This window comes from Drosophila sulfurigaster, chromosome 3, assembly GCF_023558435.1.
Source record: "Drosophila sulfurigaster albostrigata strain 15112-1811.04 chromosome 3, ASM2355843v2, whole genome shotgun sequence".
NCBI classification, from domain to species: Eukaryota; Metazoa; Arthropoda; class Insecta; order Diptera; family Drosophilidae; genus Drosophila; species Drosophila sulfurigaster.
In genome coordinates this window covers 53316236-53333101 of record NC_084883.1, presented here as the reverse complement: position 1 = coordinate 53333101, position 16866 = coordinate 53316236, and the positions used below count along the sequence as shown (strand labels likewise).

Below are 16866 nucleotides of genomic sequence, written 5' to 3'. Positions count from 1 at the left end.
ATTTCCACACCCTTCTCGCTCTCCCTCTCTTATAAGTGCATTCTCTCTCTCTTTCTCGCTTGAGCGCACCTTTTATCTAGCCACTGCATTGCGAAATATTTGATGTCATTCGCTTTACGCTAGAGAGATGCTGAGCTCATTTCATTCATGACATCTCTCGCCACCCCGCCCCGCAATGTTTTCCCTTCAAACTTGCCCTAGGTTCGTTTTCTAGCACGTCTAGAATTTCCCCGCTTTTAATTGCCGCCCAATGTCATTTCAATTGCCGCAATAGTTTTAGCTGTTTTTATTATTATTGTTGTTGTTGTTTACACAACTATTTGTTTTGACCGCATATAATCAGCTGTAAGCTTGTTCTCTTGATTACACAACTTGTTTACACTTGGAGAATACTTTTCGCACTTCTTTATCAATTCTATCAGAATTTTTCAATTTCTGAATTTACTTAAATTTTAAGCAAATTTTGAATCTCTACGATTTCTTTAAAGAATTTCGTAATTTCTAAGATTACGCAAATTCTAATAATGATTCAAATATAATTTTTACATTTAACTTCTCTTTATACTTTATAATATTACTTAATAAGATTTCTTAATCAAAACCAAAGCTATGAATCAATTTGAATTCGCAGTACAATGTCTGCATTGGCACATTTCTTTTTCTGTGAACTTTATCAGGGCTGCAAATGTTATTTTTATTTAGCAAGTTGATTGATTAACATTTTTAAGCCCGATAAGGTAAATATCAAGTGATAGATGACATATAAATACCTGCATGATCCCATTGTGAATCACACGACACCGAAACTCGTTTGCACAGCTGTTTTTTGAAAAATAACTGCCTTCAAGCAGTTGTGCAAGCAGTGCAGTGCATTGCACTGCTTAAGCAATGCTTGCAAAACGGCGATCGAGCGCTTTGTAGTTGTCGTAAAACTAGCAGAGAGGGAGAGCGCAGAATAATGGTAAATAAAAATAAATGAAGCCTCATTTGGAGTAAACTTTCTTGGGTATAAACAATTTCCATAATTACTGGAGCAACCCTCGTTGCGTTGGCCTGCCGCCAGTTGCTGTCAGCATTTGAAGCGACATCACAATAAAAAGGATCCCGATCGCGATCCTGCTTAGCCGCAGCCAGCTGCGTCACGCATGCAGACAATAAGGACATAAGAATACGTATGTGTGTGTGTCTGAGTGTGTTTGTGTGTAACAGCTGCTGCTTTGATCCTTTTGCGGGCAGCTGCTGGCACACGTCTACAATGCGGATCCTTCTTCTTCTGAAAAAGTGAGTGAGGCAGGTAATTGCAGCTGCAGCAAAAGGGACGGCAAACAGATGTCGTAATAGGCAATCTAATCAAGTTGTGCCAAGTGCCAAGCAGTGTTGTTATTTTTGTTGTTGTTGTTGTTATGACACCTTTCGCAAGTAGCGAATGCAAAAACAGAATTACAATAAATACACATGTGTAAAAAAAAAATAAACAAAACTGGTTTGCCTGCATTTGGCTGTCAATTAAAACGTATAACAAGTAAAAGCAGCTAACAAGCAAAAGTCGCTTGCTAAATACGCTAACATTTCACGTTATCGATTGTTGCTGTTATCGATCAAAGATTTAGTATATTTCTAAGACCTCTCAATAATTATAATTATTGCTATTTTTAAATTTCATTTGAATGCTTTGTATTTTTTTACTTATGTTATATACATATATTCATTATTTTGCAAATATTAAAAACTTTCATTAACTTAAGTATATTTCAACGGTCAAGCTACGCTTGCGCAGCGCACAGCTTGCAAGCAGTGTGAAAGCTCAGCTTTGCACCACACAAGCAGTGGAAACTTGCAGTGACAATAAAACTGCAATTTAATGCCGTCGCAAACTGTTCGATAAAGTAATTATGCATTTTGTAAGCGTAGCAAAAAGTTTGCAAAATTGCTAAACACACCTGAGTCAAGCTGCGCATGCGAGTTGCGTTTATATTCATTCCTACATACGAGTATATTGGGTGACTAACAGCAACAGCAACAGCAACAACAAAGGCAAGAACAACAACCGCAATAAAAGCGAGTGCAACAACTTTAAAAGGCCTTGCAAGGCCGTCTTAAGACTAAACTTTAATTCAAGCTTTAGCTTGCGGATTGCTGCAAATATTTTTATAGACATATACTACATATAGATGATTCTTTTTTTTTTCTGCTGCTGCGCCTTGAGCAATCTCTGCGAATTATGGAATCGCTTGCTGGCAACTTCAGCATTAAAAATAGAATATCATTTTTCAGAGACCAAACGAAAAATGTTTGAACGCATCCACAGCTTGTCAAAGGCGTCTAGACTGCATTTTTTTTTGTTTTTGTTTTTTTCGTTTGCTGTTTTTTTGAAAATGCGTCGCGACGTCTCGCCCGATAATTTTAGCTGCATTATCTACATATATCTGTGCATAGCTATATATAATTTATGCAAACCAATGTGCGGTTGCTTCGCTGGTTTTTCCAATATTATTATTTTTATAGACCTATTCAACAGTCAGTTATTGTTTAGGAGTTCATTTCATATAAGTAACGTTCTTATACGTGCAGGAATTTCCCTTTTATAGAACGAAGTATTTCTGATGAACACTATAAGAAAAAAAAACTGCAATCAACTCCATAAATAATAAAATAAAAATAATAAGCCACAAGATGACTTGATTGCTTTCACAACTTGACCTCTCTTTATTATACGATATATGAGCAAAATATTTGTCACGATGTCACGTCTAATATTCTCTATCATTACCCGACATTCTTATTTTAAATTTTGTAGATATAAATCACGATTTAATTAGGGCTTATTCCCATATTTTAGTATTTCTTGATGTTCTTATCAGTTCCTTTGTTTCAAGACGTTCTAATCTAGTCTAAAGTACTAAGCTCATATAATTTATATATAATATATATAATTTAGTATCGTTGCTAAGTACAGTGAAAATGCACATTATAGAAATGTCGTCATTACAGTTTCTTTGTTCGTTTTATATTTTAATCTCATAAATTTGTTGACATTTTTCAAATGCCATTCTACGAAATGATTTGCAACATGTAACGCGATTATTATATCACAATATATCATATAGATTATACAAAGATTGGGAATAATCTTAGATTAAATTATAAGCTAAACTACTTGAATGGATTGTTTTTATCAGTTTTGCACTTATTTACTAGATTTTTTGGGATAGAAGTTGATAACAATCAAAATAACTGAAATTAGGAATAGGAAAAGATTAGATTATATTTTTATCTATTGATTGATTATTTGAATGATAGAATTCGGCGCCAAATTTCATTTCTTGTTATTACCAAACTAGCGAAAAATTCTGGCACAAATTTTGATAAGATATGAATTGATAATAATAATAAATAATACTTATTATATATAACACCTGGCAGCAATCAAGTGATTCCACTGTACGATCAGATAGGATGGCTTAACGTCTACCGACACGTTTCCTATTAACTACATGTGTGTAATACAAACTTGTTGATAATTATTATGAGTGATCTTTGGTCTGCGTTCCAAGTGCACTAAGTTAGTTTCAGGCTGCTTGGCACGCTTTCAGCCAAGTTGATTCTTGATTCGTGTTAAGGAATGCCTGCATAGTTTCCAGCAGCTGCCAATGTCCAAAACAGAAAGAGAGAACTGAGACACAGGTAAGCAGTGTGCAATGGAGCAGAGTTACACACACGCACACACACACTGACACACTCGTACATTCGAGCATACATCGCGATGTTTGTGGAAAAAGCAGCTGCTGTCGACGTCGACGTCTGCGTCTGCGTCTGGAAGGTGCGCGTCAATTATGGGCTACAGGCAAAGAGGGGGCGGGGGTGTCGGTCGACGTGTCGTGTCGGTGCATTGACACGCGCCAGAAGTCAAAAGTGGACATGGCGCATGCTCCCTCTGGCGGCCACATTGCAAAAAATCAATGATCCTAGACTGCTTGCAGTTGGCGAATGCACCGACAGCTTTGGTGCGAAAAGGATAACTGTAGTGTAGCAACATCCGCTGACGGTTGTACGGTACGCCATCTTGCGTACTAATGTTAGCCGTAGTAGAAGTTGTAAGGCTGCCACGTTTGGGTGGGCGGGGGCGTCATTGTGACGAGGCCGACATAAAAGTGCGGGTGGCTTTTTTCACACAAACTCACACATGCAGACACTGCTTATGCATATGTACATACATATCTACGCAATTTGATGTCTGCTGTGTAATGAGCATTTGAATTATTACCCAAATATCACTAATGTCGTTTTTGCTCTTTGCCAATTTTCCAATTTGCAAATTCAAAACAAATGCACCAACAACTGTAATATAAAGCAGCCACAACCAGACATACAATATGTATGTATGTATGTATGTAGATATGTGTATGTATGTATATGCATTTCTATTTAGTGCATGCACGAACATACTCGCAGACGCACGTACATATTCACGTACACATACTGCATCTGTTATGTGTTTCTCTCTCTTTCTCCCTTCATAGCATTGCCAAGCAGCACGACGTCACTTCGCTTAACGTCTGCTGCTTCGGTGGTTCGGCTCTCTCTTCGTTGTCTTGTTTTCAGTTCAGTTCAGTCTCTCTACTCGATTAGTTGTGAAGCTATGGATACGTAAACCACGCTATATTGAGCACTAGCATTTATATAAATAAAATACAAAAAAGTACAAAAATAGTATGTTTTGATTATGGTTTTATGGCCTACAATCTAAATTTGTGATATTGGAATTATTTATAACAAAATAATATACAGAACTCGCTCTCTAACTAACTGTGCTCTCTCCTCGTCTCTGTGTGTTTTGTGTTTTCCGTCAACGTCAAATATTTGTCGTCGCTCGGAAGAAAAAATCAATATTCGTGCAGCGAGAAATAAAAGCAAAAACATACAAATATAAAATAGACTTTTGTCTTGAATCTCGAAAAATACTTCAACAAGCAGAGAACTGGTGGGGAAACTTGAGTTTTTCAACAAAAAGAGAAAAATTGTCAAGGTGAGCTAAAAGTTTGAGTTTAAAATGCATTTTAAATACATCTGACTTTAGTTATAACCCCAAAAATAAACGAAAACGTGACATCACAAAGCTTTTTTCTGTTTCTTTTTTGCTGTTCATACAATGTAAATTAATTAAAGCTTGAAAACACACACACATACATACGACGAAACCACACACGCGCTTATACACACCACCAAACCAACGCTTGTCGAGTATTTTGTTGACTGACAAAATTTACAAAATATATTTGCTACACAATTGACCAACAATTATATAAAATAATTTTATAATCCGAAAAATGCATTTTTTAATATAGAAATCGTTTATTTAGTTAATATATTTATATAAAAATGTAAAGTAAACAACTAAAACGATTTTGACAATTTTGCCGGGTGTAACTTGTCAACGTTCCCGTTTTGCTTCGCTCGCTCTCTCTGTCTCTCGCTTTCGGCAGACGATTGCGAGAGAGGTCGTTTTCATAAAGATGGCGGCCACAGAGTTGCTAAATACTTCAATTTTGTGTTTACTATTAAATTGTTTACAAAATTAATAATTTTTGCATTCAGATGTGATCGTTTCGATTTTTGTTTACCTATAAATTTAAACTGCATATGACACACCATGTTTGCACTTGGTTTTGAGAGCATTTCAATAAAACAATTGCAACATATGGTAACCCTACAATTTGTACACGCTGTGAATGATATCAGCAACGTTGCTGCTGGCGTTTAAAAACAACATTCTCATTTTCTGGGTGAAGGGGGCATTGAGGGGGAACATGGTGTGCTATACACAGAGTATTTTCAGTGGAATTTTTGAACTACGCCATTTTCGGTGGCTGTTGTTATTTGCCTATACATACATATATGTATGTATATTTGTATATTTAACCGATGACTATAGCATGCAAAACAATGTTGCCCGAATTTTTTCGGCAATGCTGGAAGGTCAACTTCTATGACACAGCTTCGCTTCGTTCTAATTGAATTAATTGTTGTTTTTGTTTCATCTTCTTTTTCTTTCCTGTTCTCCGATTTTTTGAGATCATCATTCATCTTCATAATAATAATAAACATTGCGTTCGTTCGTTAGCTGATGATGCGTCTTTTTACTACATCCGATGTGTGTTTACATTTGTATTCGTGTATGTTCTACTTCCTTTACGCATACACATAATCCCAAGCCCAACCACCACTCATCATCATGCTCTCTCGTTTCCGTGCATTGAGAGAAACTTACATTCATGTTGGGCTGTTTTCTTTGTTTCTCATTTCCGTTTGGAGCGGAAGTGGTGCACTCATGCGTACGCAGAGTTTCACTCTGCAACAAATAATAAACAAAAACATACTCATAAACCAAACCATGGCCAAAGACGACATTAAAAGAAGAGTCGAATGGAACCAACCAGTTACCAAGTCAGCAAGCGTTGCAATTTACTATACCCGGCATCTAAGAAGTAGAAGGGTATTATTATTAATTCGAGCAATTTAGTATTGAAAGTATTCAATGAATATTTATGTTTTATGTTTTCATTTGTATAATTTGAAAATCATTTGCAGCTGCTTTAGTTCTTCTTACTTGTCAGATTGTCTAGTATTCTACGAAAATTGGCAGCGAGTGTCTCGTAGTCGAGCCAACTTTTTATGCTTCATTGCTTTGAACTTTTGCGCTCATTTCGCGGAAAGAAAAAAATACAACAACGACGACAACAACAACAAAGAGAAAGTCTCAACTCGAAGCTTTTGAGCTCAAGTTGTCACAAAGCTTGGACAACAACTTATTGTTATTGCTGCAACAATAAAGTCTCCGCACCCAGAGTCGACTCTCCCGACTACAATTCCAATACTCTGACGCCTACACATAAACACTAAGAGGGACAGAGAGAGGGAGAGATCAGAGCCAACGCTGGTGGTCCTTCTTTGGTGCCTGGCACAAAAACCAACGCCTACGATTATTATTATTTCCCCCTAAGCGAGATTGCAGCTGAATCTTGAGTAGATTTTCCTCGCTTTTCACCAATAAAAGACGCTTGATAACTCGCTTAATAAACAGTTCTCACGTAGAGAAACAGTAAAGTAGATTTGTTGTAGAAAATTCAAGATTTTTCATATTGTCTTTGGGTCTGTTTTGTCCCTTTGCCTATCAGTATGAATGGATTTTTTTGGACGATGTCGGCGGCGTCTCTTAGAAGAGCAACAACAAGAGGACAGAAGATAAAAGAATAAGAACTAAAGATGTGTAGAGGAAAATTACTTTGGAATTCCCGGAATTCTCTGGGCTGAATCATCTCGAATGCGAGACGACCTTTGAGACTTTGGCCGCGTGAAAAACGACCTTTCATCCATTCCACACACTAACGAGGCGCATTTAATGCGAGTCTCTTGTCTTTGTCTGTCTGAGTTTTTCATGAGAGCGAACCCACATTCCAAGTCTCATAGAGATGAGATGCTGGCAGCGAGATAGAGAGAGAGAAACAGAAAAAACAACAGCACGACTTGACTTTGGGAACGAACGAACGAATAATTTTCTTTCTTTGGAAACGTTCGGCGGTCTTTGAACTGAGCCGCCGTTAGTTTTTGGGCAATCGATCAATGCTCAATAGTAAATGCAGGCGGTGTGACAGAGACAGACTCATGTCGCTGATGCTGCTGCTGTTATTGTTGTTGCTGTTGCCGTTGGAGCCGCTCTTAATGCATTCTGCGCGGCTCAGTCGCATTTATTATGATTACGATGATATTGCCCTTTGTGTTGGGCATTCTTAAAGTACACACACATGCATACAAAACGAACAGCATCCGAAGCAACTTCTCGGCCGACGCCGCATCGTGTATTTTATTATTATTATCGATGGCGACGTCGTCGGCGGTCGTTTTGTTTCGTGTTGTTGTAGGCTGTGGCTGCATTTCTTGGAAGGACACAACACACGCATACGCACATACACACTCACGCTTGCACTCGCACTCTCATGCGAAGAACATTCTTTGTGTGTGTGTGTGTGAATGTTTGTTTTGCTTTTGCTGCTTCTTGTATGGCAGTGTCGTCATCTCCCTTCACCCCACGTCCTTCTCCCCCATTCCTTGCAAGTGCTGCGTGACGACGACTCATACTGTCTCACTCCAACTCTCGTTGTATCCCTCTAGCTGCTTTATGTTGCTTGCTCCACTCCGTATCTGGTATCACCGCATTCCAATCTCGGTTTAGAAGACAGCAGCAACAACAACAGCACAGAACGAAAAAAGAATGGTAAAGTGTTTATAATAGTTTCCCACAGTCTCGCAGCACACACACACTTACAAACCAACACACACAGATAGAGAGACCTTTGCTAGCTGCGGTTACCTTCACTTACACAACACAGCATTGAAACTCCAATCTAAACCCAGCTTTATAGTTTAGGTTGGTTTCCAATCAGAAAACCAGCCAGCAAACAACCAACTCCAGTTGGATTTTGCGTGGCGCAGAGTTTTGTAGAAAAGTTGTTCGACTGCATTCCAATGCGCGCCTCGTTAGGTTCGTTGCTGTTGCTGTGTTGCTGCTGCATGGGGCGCATGTTCTCTGTTTGTTGCCTTGCCTTGCCTCCTGGGCTGTGTTGCTGTCTGGCCTTTGATTATGATTTTTCTTTGCTTTGCACTCTGCTTTGTCTGTGAGTATGTGTGTGTCTTTCCACTTTGGTATTTTCTGGGTTCTCATGTCATTCATGCGCCCGGGAGGCCCAAGCAAGCCCTTTTGGAATAGACATTTGCTGTGCTGCCTTGTCAGTTTTCATTTGTAGCTGTGATAAGTCGCATAGAGCGCATTTATTTAAAGTACAATTTTGTTTAAATATTTTAATCTACACGTTTGAAATTGAAATTTAATACTGCATCGCTGGTGAGTGATTTTTGCAATTGTTGGCATCTGGTCTCACTGCATTTTCATGCAGTTCCGTATCAATGCATTCATTTTAAGTGGCCTGGTGATTTATGCAAATTTTGACATCTGGTCTCACTGTACACTGACTACATTGAACTTTTACTTGAATTTCCTGCTAAATGAAATGCCAAAGCGTTTGCATTACAATTGTTAATGGGCATGCATTCCAAAGGCAGCAGCAGCTGTAATTGCAACAAGCAAGCTTCTGCACTTTGTACTTGGCAACGGTGCATTTGCAATTGAAGCAGCAATAATATCAGCAACAACAACAAGGAGAACTGTAACTTCTGCAGGCAACCAGCAGCATCTCGAAGCTATCATCTTTGTCTGCTGCTCTAAAGCTGTTGCTGGTTGTTGTTGCTCCACTTCAAAAACAATGCACAATCTCTGCCCACTGCTCTGGTGAGAAGTGGGGAGGGGAGAGCGGCAGCAACCCCAGCAGAGCGTCGTCGTCGGGCATTTGTAATTTACAATTGCTTTTGTTTTTGCTTTATTTTTCATTATTCTCCTTTTTTTCTTTGCTTTGCATTTGGTGTATGCGCCTTTTTGCACTCTTTCTTTGCACCCGAGCAATGCATCTGTAAGCGTGTGTGTGTGTGTATGTGGAGCCTGCTGTCTGTGTGTGTACGTGCATAGTTGTTTTTCCATTGATGGTTTTCGGTGCTTATTGCTGTCCCGCTTGCACTCGTTTGCCGACAAGGCAACGCGGTCGTCAGTGCATTTATGCTGCACTGCTTTTTTTTTATGCTGTGGGGCTGCTTGCGGCTGCCAAGTAGTTTGACTGCATTCCATTAAAACTTTCTCACAGTCGCATTCGGCTAGCGTTGCTGCGACTGCGGCTACGAGAGTTGCATGGCACTGCCAGGCCCCAAGTCAGCAATGCACAGTGGTTCCGCCAGTATGGGAGTTGCGGCCAAAAATACTTCTAGTTGTTATATTGCTACGAAATTTTGCCCAAAATTCTATAAAAATGTTTTAATTATAGAAAAAAAAAATTGGACATATCGCGCGACTATTTCCTGTAGCTACCATACAAAATATCGGACCAAATTTGGAACGTGTTTCTATTTTCAGTTTCTAACTTTTTTTTATGAAAGTAGTTTTACATTTAAATAATATTTTAAGAGGAAGAAGGCGTCCAAAAATATTAATCGCCCACATATACTAATCACTTAGTTAATTAATTATTAATTTTTACAAGTAAATTACAGTAAAATAAAAAAAAATATAATAATAATACGAATCTAAAATACAAATTATAGGCAAAGAAAATCAAATTTTAAAAATTAAATAATAGCAAGATATATTCAGTTGAAGTCATCAAGTAGTTGAAATGCTGATGCTGATAAGTCGGATTTTTTTAGAATGTGGGAGCCTTCTTTGGCCAGTAATATACGGATCCGAACTCAGAAGTAATCTGTGCATCAAATCTATATTCGTATCAATCCGAGAAGTCTTTCGGGTGTGCTGCCTTCTAAACATTTTGATGTCTTTATTTTTCGACTCTGCAGCTTCTTCAGATAATTCACCAATCGGCACAAGTGCATAATTTATCACATCTGGAGCATGAATCAAAATTTTGTGTACGGATGGTGGAAGATAGTACCATGGATACAAATTAATAAGCTTTCTGGCAGTATCAAGTGCATATTCTCCATATTTTGGCGCATTGATTTTGTAACCTGATGCCAAACACTGCAGCAATATTGAACACCGGGCTATAACGTCTTCATCAATACCCGTTATTTCAGCTGCTACTTTCGGATTTTTAAAAAACGCTCTTGCCGTATTTCCATCATTTGACGTGCCACTTCCTCCACTCCTAGGCTTGTCTACAATGAGTCCCATTCGTTTGCGAAAATCATTCTGCACATTGGATTTCCTTGTCAAAAGTACTTGTTTTCCTTCTGGAGTATTAACTCTCCAGCTCTTTAGATCGAGTCTATACGATACGTGCAAAAAGTATTCGAAAAAACGAATATAGGAGTGTAATGGAGATAAACCAAACTCATAGCGTCCTTCATGAACCTTCTTTTTCAAACAATTTTCCAAATCGTTCATCTCTGTCGGTTTCGCCTCACATATGTAGCACTTAGAGGATGACGTGTGACTTAGGGCACTACAAATTTTCCCATCAACCATGGTCAACTGCAAGCTGTGTTTAATTTTAATTTCTCTACCAGACACATTACATAGAGTGGTATCCAACGCTTCAATCTTAGTTTTGAAATACTTTTCTTCGTCTTCAGATAATTGAGCTGTTTCTTTTGCAAACTGGAATCTTAATGGTCTGCAGTATCGTGTAGATGAAGGTCGTGGATTCTTCCAAATAATTTTTTCATTTTTTTGATCATTTTCCATGGTTTTAAGTTGCAATGGCACATATGATGTCACAAAAAGACTGGAATCGATCAATTCCTTATTGCAGACTTTCTGTTTGTATTCTGAATGTCCAGTGCTGCCGTCAAATCCCCATTTTCCAATTAAAATAAGGTTATCAGAGCAATCACTTCCAACGCTTTCAAGAACATCATGCTGAAGTTTTATAATCTGCTTCGCGGTGTGGTCAACTAAGCTCTGTAGATCGACTTCAGCTTTTGATTCACTTACAGTGATTTTGTCTGGATAGGTACATTTCTTAGCTTTTAACAATTGTTTGTAGCTTGGAAAAAAGTCATAGGATGTCTTTGAGTTGACATAGCTCCGAATAAGAAAATATTGATGCTTGCTCAAGTTTGCCTCTATGAGAAGCGATAGGACTTCTTCGATGTTAGCTTTGCTACATATTGCATCTGATTGAATGTTGCACGATCGTAAATCACGAGCTGCAGATTCATTAATTATTGAAAGCTCAGCAATTCTTCGTCTTTTTGTTCTTTTTGATGACTCACTAAAATCCACTTTCGGACGTCCACGTTTAGTAGTTTTGATCAATTCTTGAGGCTTACTAGGAGTGCGATTCATTAAAATTGTTTCCTTTTCGTTAAGCCAATTAGATTGGAACTTAAGAACTGATGCCTTTTTGCGGTAATATTGTGTCCAAAACAAATCAATTTTTTTGCAAATGTATCCAATACATTGCGTTAACACGCCCATCTCGGACACGTAGCCAATGTCTTCAATATTGCTGTTTACATGATCGATGACCTTCCGTAATTTTTCTGCATTGCTGCCGATTGCTGTACACCAATAATTGAATATGTACAATCGAGTGAAGACACATTGAGAAGTATCACCTACCAAAATTAAATTAATAAAAAAAAACGCTATTAAAATTAAAATGTAAAACTAATAAGAACACAAAACACAAAAGACGAACACAAAGACACAGACTACAATGCAAAACAGCTGCATCGACCTTGAAGAAAAAAAAAGAGACGATGTTAGTATATTGTTGATTATGTACACAGCTGCAAATATCTGCAGCTAGTTTTACCTTTTTTTATACCTTAATATATTAACAAATACACTGAATAAAAAATTAAACGGGGGATCTTGGGGGATCACAGTTAAAACTTTACGTAAACATAAAAAAAACGAATACAAAACATACTAAAAATATAACAAAGTGAAGAATTAATTTTATAATAACGACAACACACGTTAGCTTTTATTAATATTGAAACTTAAAAATAATACCTTTAATTTCAAAATCCATTTTAAATAATATAAATTGGGCAGCGCAATTAGTAGACTGAACACTTTAAAGTTCGCTTTTGTTGTGAAATATTTGCGATGCGTGCAGCTGCGCTTTGCAAATGAACACGTGTTCACAGCTTCAATTCTATTTTTAGAAAGAACCGTTAGATTTCCAGAAAAATCTAGTTTGCAATGAAGAAGCTTGGACATTTTAGTAACGATTTGTTTACTTTTCGTAAATTTTTGTTGTTATGACTTTTTTTATTTTTGGCCTATGGGCGGAACCACTGTGCAATGGCCACCCCACCGCCTTCCCTATCCCTCCTCCTTCTCCTCTCAGCCAGTCGTTGCCCCGTCGTGAGTGAGCTGCTGTTGCTGCTGCTGCAATTGTTTGGCGAGTTTGGCTGGTTTGTGGCCTGGCTTTGCCTTTGGCTTGGCTTTGGCTTCAAATTTGGACTTTGAACAGCGTCAGCGTCCCGATGCAGCAAGCGAGCGTTCGGTTGTTCGTGTTGTGCTCTGCACGCTCTGCTTGCCTCCCTCCGCTTTCCATGTCAAGCAGTAAATGTCGAAAAACTGCTTACAATCTCTTTGGCTGCACAACAACAACAACAACAGAAAAAAAAAGAGACCACCAAAACAGTTTAACGCCGATGGCAAAAAGTTTGATCATCGTTTTTGCCTGATGCGTATATCGCTTATCGATAACGCGTGGCGGCACTTCAAGTTTGCGATTATTGGGTATTACAACCATTCTGTTTTCTATATGTATCAAATAAAAAATAACTAACGATAAGATAATAAGAAAGGAGTTGTAAAAATTCCAACTCTGACTAGACTTGAACCAGTGCTTATCAAAGAAAAGATTTGTATTATTTATTTTATAAATAATAATATTATTTTCCTACGCGCTTCGCTCATTTCCGCTTGTTAGAAACTAGTTTGCAGTTTTTCATGCAAATTCCCAGAATAAACACATATAGCATGACTCAACTGTTGTTATTGGTTGGTCATATATTATTATCGGCGCCTGGCGCCGTCTCGCTTTACTCACCCACATGACTATGAGTGTGTGTGTGTGTGTTTGTGTGTGGGTGTATTTGTATATACACTACTCTATACATATTGCAAAGTTTGTTCTAAGCTGCGTCGACCAGCTGTGAGTTGATGATGCCGTATTTTATGTGAGGCATGCATCGGCGCAGTGTTTTCCACTCGCGTCGGTTGTACGTAAGATTGCGTACTCTACGCTAAAACGTAACGCTTGCAACAACCCTCTATATATTGTATATTGTATGTGCAACAAGAAACTACCCCTGTTTGATTGTTGCATGTGCAAGCGAGACGACACGACAAGATTTCCCGATTTTTTCAGATTTCAGATGGGGGATGCTGAAAAAGTTCGTTGATGTTCTTCAAGTTGCTTGAACTGCGTCACAGTGATTTTTTTTCTTTCACAGACTTCAAAGCAGTTGAGTGTTGTTCTATTAATTGTAAATTTATAATTACTATTTCTAAAAACTGATAAAAAATGAATTTCGTGACTTTTTGTTGCGTCAGCACTTGAAAATAGCGTGAATTGTGAGTTTAGTTAATTAAAATTTTTATCTATTTCACACTTGACACTACAAAGTTGATAAAAATGTTGCTGCAATTGTGAGAGGAGAGCTTTCAGGGAAAGCTCGCAGAAAGCTTTAATGCTAGAAGTACAGTGAAGGTTCGAGAGAGTGAACTTATAGATTACACTTATTTGAATGTTCACTCTTTGAGAACGTGCACTTTTCTATTACCTATGCGATTTTCTACAAAGTTCGCGACTCATTTCGCAATTATCTGTGTTTACCGCCAGCTTTAATGAGTGGGTCGCTTAATAATCTAAACTGTGAGAATTCTTAAAATAGCTGACGAATGAAGCTTTTGGTCACAGTTGAGGTGCAGCAATGGTGGCAAACGTTTCTCCTGAGGATAGAGTTAATTTTTTTTTTTTTCGGAATGCGTGTTCCCTTGGGGAATTTGAAAGTAATTAATCTTTATACTATCATATCACCACTTGATAACTAATTGTGTGCTTTTATCTCTTGTGTATTTGCAGTTTGATACTCGAGTACGTAAAACAACAAAAACGACAACAAGTAAAACAACAACAGCAGAATGGCAAATGTAGCAACCCAATTGAGATACATGCCACCTTGCAGTAGGCCAACAGCGACAGCAGCAACGACGACAACAACATTGAATCAACTGGTGGATCAGGTTGATAACAGCACCAGTCCGTCGTTAATCTTTAAAGCGTGTCTGGTCAACAGAATGAACGATAAATATCATCGCGAGGACGAACGCCTGCGAACCTTCGACAACTGGCACGTCGTCTTTCTCGACAAGAAGGATCTCGCTCTGACGGGAATGTTCTTTACCAATCAGGAGGATAAGGTCAAATGCTATTTCTGTGAGGTGGAAATCGGACGCTGGGAGCGCGACGATCATCCGGTGCAGGAGCATCTCCGCTGGTCCCCAAATTGTCCGTTGTTGCGTCGTCGGACCACCAACAATGTGCCCATCAATGCCGATGCCCTCGAGCGTATCCTGCCCCCTATGAGCTATGACATATGCGGCTCCAACGACAATCACAGTGCAACCACGGCGCTGGAGGTGCGCGAACACGCCTACTCCGAGGGTCGGCAGATGAATGCGCCCAATTTCAGGGCGGCGATGCAGTTTGTCGGCGCCCCTGCGGCACCTGCCACGATGCCCACGATGATGCAGTCATCGGCTGCGGTGGAACCGTGCAGCCAACGGATGGCCACACACAATGGCAATTACTATCCCGAGTATCCGGAGTATGCCATCGAGACGGCGCGTCTGCGCAGCTTCGAGGATTGGCCGCGCAACATGAAGCAGAAGCCGCAGCAGCTCGCCGAGGCGGGTTTCTTCTACACCGGCGTCGGGGATCGTGTGCGTTGCTTCAGCTGTGGCGGTGGCCTCAAGGATTGGGACGACAACGACGAACCCTGGGAGCAGCATGCTCTATGGCTCAAGGATTGCCGTTTCGTCAAGCTGATCAAGGGTCAACTGTACATCGACATGGTGACAGCCAAGGACAAGGCCAAGCAAGAAGCCACAAGCTCATCGCTGGCAGTCGAGGAAGAGGAGGAGAAACCGAACTCAATTCCCAGCATCGACAGCACACCATCATCGTCATCGTCATCGTCAGCCGTCACCACAGTGGCTGCCGTTGCTCCCATGACTGTGGAGCAAGAGCAGACGGAGGATGTCGCTGGCGATGTGGCGCCTCCGAGCGCTGCCAATCGCATCTTCAACAAGATCGTCGCTCAAGGCTGTGCCGATGGGCAAGTTCAAAAGAACTCAACATCAACATCCGCTGCCATTCCCGAGGAGAAGCTCTGCAAGATCTGCTACGGCGCCGAGTACAACACGGCGTTTTTGCCCTGCGGTCATGTGGTGGCCTGTGCCAAGTGCGCCTCGTCGGTCACCAAGTGTCCGCTGTGCCGGAAACCCTTCACCGATGTCATGCGTGTATATTTTTCTTAAACAATGATGAGGCTATGCTCGGGCCATGTAATATACAAAAAATAAAAATGATGAAAAACATACCACATCATCATCAACAACAACAACAAGAAACACCCGCGTCGACAACTAAAAGTTGGCCGTGTCCTCGATAGCAGCGGCCAGCTAAAGTTTTCTCCTTGAGAGTCACTTTAGCTGGCCGTTGCAACAGCATTACGAGAAATTCAAATTCAAATTTAAATCATGTGTAAAAAAACTAATACTATAGTATCTAGGATATGCATAATACCTATATATAGCCTATATATCAGCACCCATTTAATATATATGATATCTGTTATATGCTATACATAAATAATAATTAGATTTTAATAACAGTAATATAACTGATAATAAGTGGCTTCAGAAAAACTATGACCGCTAATATTTAAATGATTTTTCAATTACTGTAAAATAAAATATGTATAAAATATAAATTCAGAGTCGTTTTTTTTTTTTGACGATGTACATGGGATGAACTTTCATAGAAGTTATTACGGATTAGAATAGTAGGGAAGAGCGTTTAAGTATAATAGGAAAACAGGTAAGAAAGCTACAGTGGAGTGTACTCGACTGTGAGATACCCGCTACCCATTTTGAATAAAAGCAATATATTTTGCGGTATTCTCAAAATATGTCGAATATACTGCAAAAATACTAAAAATATACCAATATACCAAATGGTACATGAGGTATTTCGATATAGTACCGCATTCAAAATA

At 39.2% G+C, this 16866-nt stretch overlaps 1 protein-coding gene across 2 annotated transcripts; it reads left to right on the top strand.

Annotated features, from left to right (window-relative positions):
* The first annotated feature begins 4611 nt into the window (after window positions 1-4611).
* Window positions 4612-16575, top strand: LOC133840847 (death-associated inhibitor of apoptosis 1). Of its 2 annotated transcripts, none has more exons than XM_062272970.1 (2): window positions 4612-5020; window positions 14670-16575. In XM_062272970.1, exon 2 carries the CDS (start codon window positions 14729-14731, stop codon window positions 16124-16126), a length of 1398 nt encoding a protein of 465 aa, XP_062128954.1. In that variant the 5' UTR covers window positions 4612-5020; window positions 14670-14728; the 3' UTR covers window positions 16127-16575. The 2 variants fall into 2 exon arrangements, with proteins under 2 accessions (XP_062128954.1, XP_062128953.1); XM_062272969.1 differs by having other exon boundaries at window positions 4612-5026.
* Window positions 16576-16866: the final 291 nt, after the last annotated feature.

Excerpts from the sequence above, each read along its gene's own strand:
- LOC133840847 (XM_062272970.1), top strand. The coding sequence starts at position 14,729 with ATGGCAAATGTAGCAACCCAATTGAGATACATGCCACCTTGCAGTAGG.